Below are 16,241 nucleotides of genomic sequence, written 5' to 3' on the forward strand. Positions count from 1 at the left end.
GTAGTAGAAGTCAACCCTCTTTAACTTTTAATATTGAAATACAATCCAAGGACAAAGAGCGGCAGCATGTTTTTGATTCCTGATGCAGTTATCACATCTAACAGCTGCTGAGATGACTGCATAGATGAGAATGTTAGAAGTAAAGTAAGGGATTTAAGTGGAGCTGTATGTTCTGATGACTCTGAAAATCTAGCAAAGACCATTTTCAGTAAGACAACTCAAATTTGCGTTAAAATCTAAATGCATCACACTATATTTTGAGAGATCCAAGTGTGGCCTGTATTGAAGGTTAAATATCTATAATGACAGTATATAGCGTGTGCCAAATTTCTCCGCTTTCCGTGACACTAGATTTAAAGAGATAGCTTAGAGAGCTATTGTCTGAGAATGTAGGTTAGGCCTGTCAATGCCAGATTCAGACTTGGCAGGCCACTGATAACGGCAGGGAATTCTTTTCAAAAATAACTGGGGCCATTTTCATCACAAGCTATTATAGTTTAATCCTGTCAGTTCTTATTGATGTGACATTAAATTGTTAGTTAAAATTTCACCATTTCTGAATTAGTAATGTAATTTTGTTTTCTGTAATCTGTAAAAATACACTGTTATCACTACTGTACCTTTGAATCTATCAAGACAAATAATGCCTAGAAACACAAAAATAGGTGAGGAATTATATAATTGAATTTTCAAATGCTTTTAGCAGACTTTTATTTGGATTTAGTCCCTGTCTTGTATAAACCATTTACTAACACGTGGGGTGTCGTTTCTCTTGTGCGGTTTAACCAGAGATATTTGCGCAGCTGATTGATCCATGGCAAAGCTTGTCCTGTCCTTTATCTGTAGTGTGCAACAGTCTGTGAATGGAAAGCCTAACTTTATCTGTGCCTCCGTCATTCAAGCTGCTGGTATTTTTAGGGGGTGGCTTGCTTTGGAAGCAGCTGCGAAAGTATTAAATGCTCTTATCCTGTTTTCAAACTCCCTCTCTTTCACCCCTACACTTGTGGACAATGACCGTGTCAGACCTGATGCAAGAACCAAGCACAAAAACCCTTCTGGACTTTTCTTTTTTCGACACTTCTAACTTTACTTTTAAATTGAGGAACCATAACAACGTGACACCTGCTGGTGCTGGTCACCAAATGAAAATGGAGGATTGTATTTGTTCAATGGGGTTCGACCAGCAGTAACCAGGATGTGTGTCAACACATGTACATGTGGGGCTAGTATGTGCTGACAACAATCCACAAAGACGAGACAAGACTACAGGAGAGAAACTGAATGATACCATCTATCGAAGTCATTCGTTATTCCTAACAAACACAAAAGCTCATCTGGATTAGTTAATGAAACTTTAAATTTTTACTTTAAAAACTACTTTTATCAAGTAACTAATAGGAGTGACAGAGAGTTCTAAAAGGAGAGTGGTAAGTTCTGTTTTGACTTTTGAGTTTGTTTGGCTCTAAACTATGCTATACCATTTATGTAAGCTCATTTCTTGCCTTTATGATGAAGGTTCTTAGCGAGGGGGCTCCTCAATCTATCAGCTAGCTAAATTAACCATACAAGTTTTCTGCCTTTAGACACTAAGAGTTTAGTGCCATTTTATTATCAACAAATAGCACAAAGCTGTACAATCTGGCTGCTTAGCTAATTGTAAGTGTGTCTTATTGATGAATGAAAAAAAAAATGATTGGAACAATCAAAAAGGTAACAGTTTTCAGTTAGAATAATTTTGTCAACTTGGTGTATGATGTGTTCATTTAACATCACAGTTGGGAACAGCAGAGAGACGAGTTAACATATTGATACAGCTCATGTATAGGCAACAACTATATGTGAACTAATGGGTCTGTTTGATCCCTCTTGGTAAATGCAGGTGTTACCATAGATTTTGCTATGTGACGCCTGGTGTCCAGCTTCTTTTTTTGGATGGTATACTTTATAAATACACTCTTCAATGAGCTACAGCACCAGCTGTGGGACAACCAAGAGTCACTAAAGTCCTCTAATCTTACTCATTATATATACTTAGATCTTCAGACTGAAACATTTTACTAGATGATGTTCATCTTTAATTCTCAGTCAAAGCTGTAGTAATTCTGTTGGTTCACAGACAACTGCAAAGGGTCATTAATACTGTACTGTGATATTATGTATATATCATAATATATGTATATATATGTAACCCAAACAATTTTGGAAAAAAAAATGTCTGATTTGAGTCATTCTGGGTTTTATTTTTACCAAAAAGTCTGTTTCCTTTGTGTTATAGTGCCGGTTTGAAAGTTTTAACTTGTAAGAAGCTTCTTCATTCAAGCCAGACAAGAGTAAAATCGTCATGGATATTCTTGGCGGTGCTCCTCGTGTTGTGGGCTATCCGCGCCCAGTCGTGGTGCAGTGTGGAACAGACGCAACACTCAAATGCCAGATAGTTGGCGATCCTCGACCTGATGTCATCTGGGAGCGTAAAAATGTCCGGATCATTTCTGAGGGGCGATACAAGCTCTCAGAGGACAAGAATGTGTACTTCCTGACTATTTGTGGAGTGACACAGCAGGATGTGGGCCAGTACATCTGCAAGGCTAAAAACAGTATAGGTGAAACTTATGCAGCAGCCTCACTTAAAGTAGAAGATGACACCCAGCCACAAAATGGGACACTAAAGCCATCAGAGATCAATGGTATGAAGCAACCAGTGCCAGTAAATGGAAATTATATTGCCCAGGGAAACTGCACAGAGCAAAATGGAGAACACATGAGGTGTAATCAAGAAGAGATGAATGGAACGCTCAAGTGGAACAGCAACTTAAATGAAAAACAAGATGAGTTACCATCCGATGATAAACCTCGTTTCCTGATCAAACCCCTGTCCCTGCGAGTGGATCGAGGAGAAGATGCTGCATTCTCTTGTAAAATCTGGGGCACTCCTTTGCCCGAGGTGACTTGGGAGAAAGATGGCAAGAAGCTGAATGACATCTTTGAGAGTTCACACTTCAGTGTTAGTATGCAAGATGGAGGCTGGTTTCAGCTCAAAATCTACAGGACACGCATGTCGGACAAAGGGATTTACACTTGCAAAGCCTTCAACCCCCATGGCGAAGCCTTGGCTGGAGCAGTCCTTCTTGTGGAGCCAGTACCTGAGCGGGAGAGTAAAAAGTCTTCCAGTGGAAACACTCACAACCAATGGTCATCCAAGCACAAAGGTGGTGGACGCCTTAGTTTGGCAAAACTCACGGAAGAACCGCCCGTCAATGCATCAAAAGTTAAAAAGTTTGCAGTTGCAGAGGGAAAGCATGCAAAGTTTCGCTGCTTTGTGACGGGGAAGCCAAAGCCGGAGATCATCTGGAAGAAGGACGGGGTTCCACTCGAGCCAGGTCGACGTCATTTAATATTTGAGGACAGAGAGGGTTACTACACCCTCAAAGTTCAGTACTGCAAAGTGCAAGATACAGGCCTGTATGTGTGTGCAGCTTCAAACACGCTTGGAAACACTCTGAGTGCTGTTCACCTGTCAGTCAAAGGTACGCCATCATCCATAAATCAGAGGTTCGAATTCAAACAAAGCCAAATGCCAGTTTTTCAGTCTCCCACACAAGTTCAGAATCTCTGACTATTTATTTAGCAAATTATTTAGTAATACTTTTTATGTGAAACATAAGTATATATATTGGTATATTCAATTTGTTTTTTAATTTATTATTATTATTTATTTTTTATTCAATGTATTGCGATGCGAGCATCGCAAAAGACCAAGTAAATGCGGTAAAGATATATTTCTGAGAAACTCCATAATATTCATTGATGCAAACTCACATTCATGCATTATTACTGTGAGGTAATTAGTAAGTGTGGAGAGCAAAAATTGAATGCAATCACCTCCTTAAGTGGGTAATAAATCAATCCTAAGTCTTTATTCTAATCCTTTTCTAATGGTCAGTGTGCTGTCTCAGCTGCCTATGTCATATGCCAATTAAGTCTCAGAGGAAACATGCCTTAATGTGCAGATTATTAAAGTCATGGTAATGCCATTAACAGTGCTTTGCATTCGCAGAATAATGAACTACATTGCTCAAACAACACTGTAGAAAAAGTGGCAATGACCAATCAACTGTGCAAAATCTTATGAAAAAAATTAGATTACCCAAAAACAGGCTCTTGGACATTTAAAATACTGATGAAGCTTTACACCTTCTCTAATAAATCATGTGACTCATGCACACTTTTAAGGTCAACAATGTAACTGATCATTCCTTGCTCTTCAGGCCCAGGTGTAAGGTTCAGGTGTCCCTTGAAAGATGTGGAGGTAAAAGAGAGGGATGTTGCAGTGCTGGAGTGCGAGGTTCCTGATGAAACGCTCCAAGCTGCTTGGTATCTTGAGGACCAAAGGCTGATGCCAAGCACTAAGTATGGAATGGAGCAAAAAGGCAGAAAACGGAGATTGACAATCCAAGACGTTGGAACTGATGACGATGGCGTTTACCTCTGTGAGATGCCTGATGGCGCAAAAAGCATTGCTGAGCTATCAATCAAAGGTAAACTATGCAGGTATTTCTTTCTGTAGATAAGCTGCGACAGTGTGAAGATTCTTTCCACATTGTGAAAAAAAACCCAATGCTTTTACGCACAGGTGCAATAGTTCGCAAACTTCCTCGAAAGCTGGAAGTCCTGGAAGGAGAGAACGCAGCATTCTATGTAGAAGTGGAGAATGAGGACATGGAGATCAACTGGTTCAAGGATGGTCTGAAGCTGCATGAGACACACCAGACAATTATCAAGTCTTTCGGCAAAACACACATTCTGGTCTTTGTCAATGTGGCGTATCATGATTCGGGGGTGGTGACATTTATAACTGGACGATCGACAAGTGCTTCACGTCTCAAGGTCAAAGGTACAACCACAACATTTTCAACATAGTTTCTATTTAATTTACATAAAGAACAGACTATATGCTCTTCCACACCCATGTTTTCTCACACTCATTTTAAAATGTTCTCCTCCATTGTCCACAAGCCATGAGACATTGCCCTCCTATCTGTCCTGTGGGAATCACAATGGACGTCGACAGACCCAACAGTGCTCTACTCACCTGGGTTCCTGCTGCCAACAGTATCACGTCCACCCGCTCCATCTTTGTGCTTGAAAGGCAGGAGGTGGGTTCTCAGGAGTGGCAGAAGTGTTTCACATCAGAGACTGCCACTTCAGCAGAGGTGACTGGTGACAGTGTTCCCTGTGAGGGCGACTACCGCTTCCGTGTCTGCTGCATCAACAAGTACGGGCGAAGTGGACATGTGGAGTTTCCAAAAGTCGTCCATCTAGGTACCAAACAAGAAAATAAAACATTGCAAGCTTTCTTTGGTTGTTTTTTTGACAATCATGTGAGTATAGGTTGCTTTCAACGGTCAGTTATAATTTTTTTTTAACTGCTTTTAGCCCCTGGACCCAAGATTTACAGACACCTCGAAAATGGTGTGGTTGAAGAAGGTGAAGACGCTCGATTCTCCATCGAACTGTCTACAAAAATGGTTGGAACCTGGTTTCTGAATAGCGCTCAGTTGCAGCATGGTGGACGATATTCAATACACCAAGTCCAAAAAGAGCACTCACTAGTAATTCATGAAACCTGCGCAACAGAGGACGCCGCAGAGGTCACATTCATTGCAAACGGTGTCCGAGATTCAGCTGTACTGAATGTCAAACGTAAGTTCTACAATGGATTACATAATTGTTTATTTTTCCATGCTTGTTTTTAGAGCCAACTGACTTGTGTTTATCTGTCTTTCCAGCTGTTGTGATCAATTTCAGTCCTTTATCAGAGTCGGATAGCAAAAAGACAGTGGAAACAGGCAATGCTATTGTACTTTATTGTGAGGTCTCCCACGCTTGCGCCAAAGTATCATGGTTTAAAGACGGCAAGGAATTACAGATGACAGAAGGCCTCAACATCCAATCAGATGGAAAAATGAGAAGGATTGTGATCGAGTCTGCGGATGAATCTCACTCTGGAACCTATACATGTGAAACCTCAGGAGATAACATCAAATTCAATGTAGATGTTGAAGGTAAAATGTTACCAAAATATTTATAGACTTAATTATTAATTATTTGCCTAATTTATCTAATTCCATGGACACATTTATTTAAAAAATAATCACAGCAAATGTGAGTAATCAAGCTACAAAGGCTGATATCATCTTATATATCTTACTGTGTTTCAGGTACTCCAGTGGAGTTCAGCTCTGTTTCAGAGGAAGAGCTGCATAAAAGCAGCATGGAGCTGGATCCCATCGTGCTGCTCTGCTACGTCTCCAGGGATGACGCTCAAGTTGTGTGGTGAGACAGCAAAAAGTTAATCGTTTCAAAACAAATATAATATATTCCCAAGTAATTCTTTTCCAAATAAATCAGTGTGAACATATTAGGTTCTAGTATAAAAACTAAGATAAACCATTTACTTCTAGGTTTAAAGATGGCTGTGAGATTCAGCCTAGTGAAAACATCACTTTGCAGGCAGAGGGAACCATGAGGCGGTTGATCGTCCGCTCTGCAGAGACATCAGACGCAGGAAAATACACATGTCAGGCAGGAAACGATAGCATGGAGTTCACCGTTGATGTCAGAGGTACCTGAGACACAAAAAGTAAAAAATAATTTTCTTAAAATGTATTTCATTTTATAGTATATTACATGGTCTTACTTCTGCCTCAGAGCCTCCAGCCATGATTGTCGAACCTAAGGGCGATGTGGCGATAGAAAGTTTCATCTCAGAGGAAATTAATTTGCAGTGCGAGCTGTCTCGCTCCAAAGGCAAGGTGAGCTGGTTCAAAGATGGCCAGCAGTTGGAAGAAAACAAAAACATCCGACTTACATCAGAGGGCCCTTACAGGAGGCTAACAATCCTATGTGGGTCAATGGATGATGCTGGCGAGTACATCTGTGAAACTGATGGAGACTCAGTTTTTTTCCAGCTGGCAGTCAAGGGTATGATCTCAAGGAACATTAATTCAGTTTATAAACTATTTCAAAAGTGAATGGTTTTAAAATGACATGTCATTATCTCCACATAGAATCTTCAGTGCAAATCCTTTTCCCCAGTGAATCTGAGGTAGAAATGTTGCATTTGGCCCCAGAAAGACTGGAGCTCAACTGTGAGATCTCCCAGGCAGACGCTCTTGTTCGGTGGTACAAAGACAATTTGGAGGTGGAGGAGAGTCCTAACCTAATCCTGGAGGTAGATGGGGCCCATCGCCGGCTAGTTATACCCATGACGACTGTGGACGATGGTGGGGAGTATATATGTGACACGGAGGATGATTCTGTGGCTTTTATGATCACAATTACAGGTAAATAGGTGAATGCACAAAGGAGCTATATTATCTTTAAAAACAGGCACTAAAGGAATAAACCACTTACACTTATTTCTCCAGAGCAACCAGTGTGTCTATCTCGTCCACATAACACACCTGACAAATTGGAGAGTTTTGCTGGCAAACCAATCGTTCTAGAGATCGAAGTGTCCCGGCTAACAGCAGAGGTCAAGTGGTGGTTGAATGACAGAGAAGTACAGCCAAGCAATAACGTCACGATCACTGAGGAGGCGCTCATTCGCCGTCTAACTATACATTCCCCTACTCCTGAAGATTCTGGAAAATACATCTGTGATGCTGTTGATGATAAAATTGACTTCCAGGTCAAGGTTTTAGGTAAAGGGGTCAAGTTTGTGTTAAAAAATGTTCTCTAAAAATCCACTAAGACTAAATTTCATTTCTACATCCTTAGACTTACCAGTTAGGATAATGAAGAAGTCCGAGATCAACACAAACCAGAAGTTCCTGGTTTCAGACGACATTGTGCTGGAGTGCGAGCTCTCCAGAGCTAACGCTGACGCCAAGTGGTACAAGAATTGCTGTCGTGTGGATGGGGAAAGGTTTTGTGAAGAGTATGAAGGAGCATTCCGCTCACTGGTCATCCTCAATGCTGAACTTGGAGACTCTGGGGAATACTTTCTAGATGTTGGGGATGACAGTATCACTTTCAATGTTACAGTAGAAGGTAAAGCTCATTTAACAGACTATACTACAATGTGGAAAGATATTTATACTTAAATAAACCACTGGTTTTATCGGACACCTTTAGAGTCTCCAGTGACCATCGTTGGAAACTCAGCTGAAACAGACTACCAGGAATTGGTAGAGGGTGATGAACTGATCCTAGCATGTGAAATGTCCCGGCCCACTGCTTCTGTCCAGTGGTACTGCAATGACAAACTGCTAAGCACTGACCACCGTACATGCATAGAGAGCTGTGGGACTCTGAGAAAAATTACCATCTCATGTGTCAAGCCTTCAGATTCTGGAAAGTATGTGTGTGATGCTGTGAATGATAAGATGATCACCATGATCCGGATTCAAGGTACAAACTTAAAGTATGGGTCTGCAGTCTAAGGAAAAAAATGTATCTAATTAAAAGAGAAATCTTATTTCTTCTCTCTCACTCTTTCTGAACAGAGTCCCCAGTAACCTTTATGAACAAAGAAGATAACATCATTATAACAGGGTATGAAGCAGAAGGCATTACTATGACAAGCTATGTGTCCAAGGAAAGCACTCTTGTCCGCTGGCTCAAAGACTGGGCGCCTGTCGAAGGTGAACGTTTCCAAGCACTGATGGAGGGCCATAAACGCACTCTTACCATCGACCCTCTGAGGCGCTCTGATGCTGGCGAATACACTTGTGATGTCAACACGGACCAGATCCATTTCAGCCTGCTGGTGAAAGGTTCAACTTTTAATTTGCTCATGCAACAATGTCACTTCCACAGTAATAAACTTTAGGTCACTGCCAATTTTTCTCTGCATTACAGAAATGAGAATCAAATTCACAAGTTTGCTCAGAGACACTGTTGCTCACGCTGATGGTATGGTTACGCTCCGATGTGAGGTTTGCAAGCCAAAAGCTGATGTCCAGTGGATAAAGAATGGAATAGAGGTTATACCAAGCAGAAGGTTTACCATCAGGGCTGATGGAGTAGAGCGAAGCTTGACCATTCATCGTTTAACTCGCGAGGACACAGGAGAATACGTCTGCGAGTCTAGAGATGATCAAACCGTTGCAAAACTACGAGTAGAGAGTAAGTGCTTCTAAATTATGTTTATCTTACCACAAGAGAGCAGAAAACTAATCTTTGTTTCATCTTTTCAGTGCCTCGAGTGGTGGAGTTCCTTACTGAGCTCCACAACACCACTGTTCTAGAAGGGGAAGATGCCATCTTTAAGTGTGTAGTTTCTCCTGATGATGTCCAGTTGCTCTGGCTCATGGACAACGAGCCCATCGCGTTGGGTGATCGATTCCAGGCTACCCAGAATGGGTTGTGCCACACCTTAGCCATCAAAAAGTGCCAGATGTTGGACTGTTCAAGAATTACGGCAGAAGCTGAAGGGAAAATCAGCAAAGCAAGCCTCAAAGTTCAGGGTGAGATATAAACATATAGCGCAGGATTGCACGCAGGAGCCTGTAATATACAGTACCTCTCCTTAATGTGTTCAGAGGCCCAGGTTATGTTTACAAAGAAGATGGACACTGTTATGGCAGAAGAGCTTGGTGATGCCACCTTGGAGACTGAGATAAGCATAGAGATGGGAGAGGTGCAGTGGATGAGGCAGGGAGTGGTCATCCAGTCCGGCCCTCGGCACACACTGGGCCAGAACGGTTGCAAACGCACACTCACCATCCACAGCTTGACTCTGGCTGACAGGGGTACATACCGCTGTGAGACTCTGCATGATCGCACACAGGTCAAGCTCAACGTAGAACGTAAGTGTCGAAGCATGGCTGATAGACACTATTTCCAAAAATATAAGATTATGAGTGACTTCTATTGAACATGCAAATAAGGTTCTGTTTACTTCACTGCCTTTACACATATTAGAAGTGTGTTTCACTGTCTGCCATAGGGCTAAGAATAACTGAGCAAGACCCAGAAGTGTGAAAAGGTTATGAAACAGCTCTGCAAGTTATTCACTGAAGTGACACCATGAAAAACCCTGTAAAGATATATTTTGCAGTGTTGTCCACCTAGCAGTGTCATATACTAGAATAGAATCCCCTTATACTGCAGAATAATATGCTAAAGCTCTAAAATCTATGGAAAGCCATATGAGTAAAGTTTATATATCGGTGATATCAGCCATAGTTAAGCTGTACTTATACTCAAATTTGAGATAAATGTACTCAATTTTGGTTTACTAATGCCCAAGTACACTTTATTAGTGAAGCAAAACTTACAATATTAGTACGATTAACATGTTTTGCTATACTAGTAAAGTGCACTCACACACCAAAATTGAGTACATGTACACTTACGTATGAATAGAGCTTATAAGGCTAGGTATCACTAATATCACATTTATATAAAAATCAGTCAATCTTTAAGTAGTGAAACTTCAATGTTCTCTTTTTCAGCCCGAAAAATCACCTTCTGTAAAGGCCTAACGGACCAAGAGACCTTTGAACGAGAGACTGCCTCCTTTGAAGTGGAGCTCTCGCACACGGACGTGGAAGGGATTTGGCAAAAGGATGGCATCCGGGTGAAGCCGAACAACCAGTGGCGGGTAAGCAACAATGGGCGGGTCCATAGCCTCACTTTGTCCAACCTCACCTTAGAGGACACGAGCACCATCGTCTTCTCAGCTGAAGGGGTGCGCACCACAGCGAGGCTAACAGTCAAAGGTAAATACAAGCTTTCCAAGATCATTGCTCTACAGCTTTGAGACCCACAAATGTTGCAAAAATGGAAACTTAACCATTGAATGAATCGATAGAAACACCTGTAAGCATCCTCAAACCTCTTGTTGACATCCGTGTGGAGGAGGAATTGCCTGTCACTCTAGAGTGTGAGTTCTCTCGGCAAAATGTTGAAGCCCGGTGGTTAAAGGTAACTAACCAAATATAATATGCTTGTGTTTTGGAGAAAAATAAAATAAGCACCCTGCGTTGATATTAGTATGTTTGTGTACTTGTTTATTATGATTCAGAATGGGACAGAGCTGAAGCCTGGGAAGAATTGTCGTATCTATTCTATGGGCCGCAAGCGTTTCTGTCAGATTCTGCAGTGCTCCAGAGCCAACTCTGGCACCTACACATGTGACACAGGGGAAATCAACACCTTCTGTTCACTGGAGGTTTATGGTAACTCCCTAATATGTCTGTTACATTTACACATGAAGTGTTTAACACACAAAAGCATTTTATACATCACCATGAACAATTAACGCCTAGTGATATTCAACCAATCCGATTCACAAAACAGTTTGATAACTGATCAGTTGATAACTTTTGAGCTGTTTAACTGTCTTTTCTCACTCCATAGAGCATGATTTGGAGATTGTACAGGAGCTGGAAGATCTTTACATCCAGGAGGATCAAAATGCCGTCTTCATGTGTGAGGTTTCTCTGGAGGATGTGACTGGGGAATGGTACAAGGACGGCCACAAGATCCGACCCACAAACACAGTAAAGATACGCACCGAAGGTCAGAATGACAGGAAAGGGAAGATGGAGGTTTTTTTTTTTTAGGTGACATGGATCAATAAGTTGAAGAACATATGCTTGAAAAAAAGGTAAAATTGTTTTTGATCTCCACTGTAAACCTTAACTTTATTGACATAGTCAAAAAAGATCGGCACATTGCATTATGGGATGTGGAGTCCCATAGACGGATGCTTAGAAGTCATTTCACTTCAGTCTTACTGTGATTTCTTGTGTTTGCCCCCAAAACTCTGCCTGAGTGACTTCCCAACACATTTCTGTTGTTTTAATGACAAAGAAACACGAGAAATCACAGTAAGTAAAACACTTCTATGCATCTGCCTACGGGACTCCACATCCCAGAATGCAAAGTGTGAAACTTTTCCAAAAATGTCATTAAGAGTGTTTGTGGTGGAGATGAAAACAAACTTTTGCATGGCGAGTTCAACCTTTCTCTTGAGCAAATTATCTTTGATTTACTGATCTGAGGCCTATGTTTTCATCTATATATATATAAAATTAATTGTCTCCAGCAGCTTTAGGCATGCATTTTAATAAGCCTCAATTGTGAGTGTCTGTCACAGTAACAGATTTGGGAAACGTGATAAAAGTAGTTTCTTAAGGAAAGTAAGAGCCTCTGGTGAACAGATTATAAACTACAAAAGAGTATTATAGCTAAAAACAAAAGATACATAGATTGGGCCATTTTCTTTTAACATTTGTAACATGTCTACTCCTGCAGGGACCAAACATTTCCTCCTGATATGTAATGTCAAAGCTGACGATGCTGGAGAAATTCAGTTTGTTGCCAGAGACGTTAAGTCCAAAGCCTATCTGGAGGTAGAAGGTAAATCTAATACATTTTTTTAGCTGCACAGTCAAATTATTATGCCAATAATCTTAACTTAATATCTTCACTACATCTGAAAACTCTGGCAGAGCTTCCAGTTTCCATTGTAAAACCTCTACGGGATCGAACAGCCCTGGAAAAGCACCGAGTGATTCTTGAATGTTCAGTTTCGTCACCTCACTACAGTGCGATGTGGTTCAAAGACGGAGAGGAGTTACTGTCGTCTGATCGGGTGGAGATTTTAGCAGACGGCTGCACCCACAAACTTGTGATCCAGCATGTGGCGGTGGAGGATGAAGGCACATACAGCATTGAAGTCGGAGAGCACTCATCTACAGCCAAGCTGCTGGTGGAGGGTACGTTTTCAAGAATTAAAGACGCCACTAAGTGTGAAAGGCTTTTACAGGGAATTAGTTTGTCTTTTGTCTTTTGTTTCTGCAGCCCAGGCCCTGGTGATGGTGAAAGAGCTTGAGGATATGGAGGTGACAGAGTCAGACCAAGTGGCTTTCCAGTGCGAGGTGTCAGTGGCCATTAACAAGCCTCCTGTTTGGACTTTGAACGAAAAAACCCTTCAGCACGGGCAGTCTGTGCGCTTGGAGAGTCACGGAACGGTCCACAAGCTGGTCCTGAAGAACAGCAGCCTGGACATGAGCGGGACGGTCAAGTTTAACATGGGCAAAGCAAAAAGCAGCGCCACGCTCACAGTGATAGCCAAGTAGACCTAAACAGAGACTCATGGGAGAAAAAAGAAGGGGAGTAAACAAATAAATGTTCTTTCAGTTTCTAAAACTCTTATTTTTTCTTAATTAAAAATTAAGATAGGATAAAGATATCCTGTATTTGTCCCAGAAAGGAGAAATTTGCAGTTTCAGCAGCAAATAAATAGGAATAGAAATACGGCCTGTACACAGTACAGATAGAAAGATGGAAGACATGTTGCAAGAAAGGCAATTGCACATAAAAACAATAAAACAGAGTATATACATATACAAAAACAATTAAAAATAAATTAAAATAAAACATTTTCATTACATTTCATAGGGAATGTTAATGTTCCTATTTTATTAATCACTAACAACTTTTTAACAAATCATGAAACACGTAACCTTTGTACAATTTAACAATTTTTTTTTTTTTTCAAATATCTTATCACAATCTGCAGCTTCTTAAACAAATTTGTCCCAATGACTCAGTGAAAATAAACATTTAAAAACATTTGATTAATTTATGACAAAAACTTATACTAAGTGCAGCATATACTGCCTGAGGGCCCCTCTTATGGTCCATGCGGGCTATTTGGTGTCCACGTACACCATGTTGGTGACCACTGCATTATGGGTGAACAATTTAAAGAATGGTTAACATTTTGACAGTGAAGATATTTAATTAAAAAAAATTGGGATGACATTTATCACAGACATGGGTAACAAGTGGTCTGAGGGCCACATCAGGCCTTAAATGTGATGTGTATGGCCAACACACACATGCACAAAATGACTCCAAAAACCCATTAAACAAAAACAAAGAAACAAAATAAGAGAAAAACGTACAAAATACATTTAAAAACACAAAAAATACCAACATAGTTTACATGGCATGATGGGAATGTAGTCAAATGTCATGTTTCTTTTCCACAAAAAGGCAAACTTTTATCTCGGGTGCATCAAACCAGTTCAATAATACCAATACAAGTACATTTATGTTCAACACGATAATGTTAATACAAACGTGTTATTACCATGTATTTCATAAAAACCGCTTAAAAAAGTTAAAATATATAAAATTATGTAACGAAATTAAAAAAAATAGTCATCAAAACAAAATAAAATATGGTGGAACACTTTACAGTTCTATATTTCTTATAGTTTCCCACTTTTTTATGACTAAGTTTATCTTTCAGGGCGATTTGACTCGTTGCTATGCACACCTGAACCTAATAAAATCACTAATAATGTACAACAGTGGCGTTAAATGAAGCCAAGAAGGACTAAAATGAGACTTTCACCTACCGTAGTTTCTTCAAAAAGCTTTCCAGTAAATTTTTTGTTCCATTATCTTGACAAAATCTACAGTATTCCAGTTCTCCAAACACGTTTAAATTGGTTCTTAAAAATTAAGCTAGCGCGGCCCCCAGTGGCTAACAACAGCTAATGCGTGGAAAACAACTCACTGGCAAGATCTCGCAAAATCTCGCGTTGCTTTACTACAGGAAGTGAATTAAATTTTCAAAATATCCACAAAAACCTGAATTAACTACTTTTAATTGCACACAAATATACATTATACATAACGCATGCAAAGATTAGCAATACATTTCCTAGTAAGTAAAGTGATTATAAAATAGTTCATCATCTTGTAACAATTTATATTCTTATAAATTATATATGCTTATGATAAATAATGTTAACGTCATTTTCACCACATTCCTGTATTGTCTTTTTACCAATTACACATTAATTCTGTTATGAGAACTAATAGTCATTACATTAGGTTTCAATAAAAGCTTTTGTGATAAATACCTTTTTGTTTTTTAATTTTCAAATAGTCTCTCCCCTCCCCGCAGAATAGAAGAAAAGAATGAAAAGTGACGAAAATGAGTCAAAAGTGGCCAAAAAAATGGGCAAATAAAGAGGAACTAGGTGGTATGTAATGGCAGAGTAGCTTAAATAAGCAAAATGTGGCAAACAATAGTGAAAAGGGCAAAAATGTGGAATAAAAGAGGCAAAATGTATTAAAAGTCAAGGAAATGAGTGGTATTTATTGGGTAAAAAGTTAACTTATTTGAATAAAAAGTGGCCCAAAATATAAAGAAGAGGCAAAAATTGGATAAAAGTGTCAAAAACAACAAACAAAAAACAGGGGGAAAAAGGGATATGTATTGGCACAAGGAGCTCAAATCTGAAAAGGGGCAAAAATGGAACAAAAGAAGTTGCAAAATGTCCAAAGGAAAAAGGTAAAAAGGGTTAGAAGGTTTCACGGAGTTACTCTGACACAAAACACAACTTGGACAATTTTTCATTAAGCCTTTATGATGGGGAAAAATGGCAGTATTACATACATTTGACATTATTTGGTACATTGAGGGCAAAAATTAGGGTACATCTATTGAGTCATGAGTAAAATAACAAGAATATTCCATATATTAATGATATTTGTTTGCTTTATTATTGTGCAAAACAACATATACATATCTACTGAATGTGTAAGAAGTACAGTATGAGAAAATGGGCCCCCATGGTGAGAGAATACAGGTTTCAAAAGGTAATGAAAGAAGTGAATACTCCTATAAATATTATTTCTGCTGTCTGCTGTTCTAAATTGTGTTGAAAAGAAGCAAGTTAAATTTATTTAATTCATTAAAAAGAAAACAAAATGCCCCATCTTGGTAAAAATGCATCAAAAGATAAAACACTGGGTTTTTTTTTTCAACATTAAGAAAATAAGAGAAATCTGAACAATTAGTTGTAAAATGTGATTGTGATTGGACGAACATCACCATTAAGTTGCTTTACATTCTTACAGCAGGGATTTCCTACATTTCCCACAAGGCCGTTGGAGTTTTCCTATTGGGTAAATCTCTCACACTCCCCATTAGAAATCATCACCAAGATTATCTGAGTCATGCAGATTCAAAGAGAAAATGTGATGACATCACATTACAAAAAAAAAACCAAAAAAAAATACAAGTTTAAAGGATAAATTTAAAAGTCGACTTTAAAAAAAATAATAATAATAATTTTTCAGTGACACTTTTCTCTGTTTTTCCTGCATAGATTATTGAATGATCAACTTTTGGGGTCACCTCAATTGGAAATGCCGGTAATCAGGTCTTAAATCGGCTGCAAACTACATTGTCACTTGTTCTG

At 39.5% G+C, this 16,241-nt stretch overlaps 1 protein-coding gene across 2 annotated transcripts; it reads left to right on the forward strand.

Annotated features, from left to right (window-relative positions):
* Positions 1-931: 931 nt before the first annotated feature.
* Positions 932-13,159, forward strand: obsl1a (obscurin like cytoskeletal adaptor 1a). 2 transcript variants are annotated; one of them, XM_028469253.1, is made up of 25 exons: positions 932-1,427; positions 2,276-3,524; positions 4,266-4,535; positions 4,631-4,891; positions 5,014-5,319; positions 5,434-5,700; positions 5,787-6,062; positions 6,219-6,333; positions 6,462-6,622; positions 6,709-6,981; positions 7,068-7,343; positions 7,428-7,703; positions 7,780-8,052; positions 8,137-8,412; positions 8,508-8,777; positions 8,863-9,129; positions 9,201-9,470; positions 9,546-9,812; positions 10,461-10,727; positions 10,820-10,932; positions 11,033-11,186; positions 11,368-11,529; positions 12,268-12,372; positions 12,465-12,731; positions 12,817-13,159. In XM_028469253.1, the coding sequence occupies exons 2-25, from the start codon at positions 2,342-2,344 to the stop codon at positions 13,092-13,094; spliced, it is 6,633 nt and encodes a 2,210-aa protein (XP_028325054.1). In that variant the 5' UTR covers positions 932-1,427; positions 2,276-2,341; the 3' UTR covers positions 13,095-13,159. The 2 variants fall into 2 exon arrangements, 1 of the variants encoding a protein (XP_028325054.1); XR_003675670.1 differs by lacking the exon at positions 12,817-13,159 and having other exon boundaries at positions 11,368-11,617; positions 12,465-12,488.
* Positions 13,160-16,241: the final 3,082 nt, after the last annotated feature.

Source organism: Gouania willdenowi, chromosome 2 (genome assembly GCF_900634775.1).
Source record: "Gouania willdenowi chromosome 2, fGouWil2.1, whole genome shotgun sequence".
NCBI lineage: Eukaryota > Metazoa > Chordata > Actinopteri > Blenniiformes > Gobiesocidae > Gouania > Gouania willdenowi.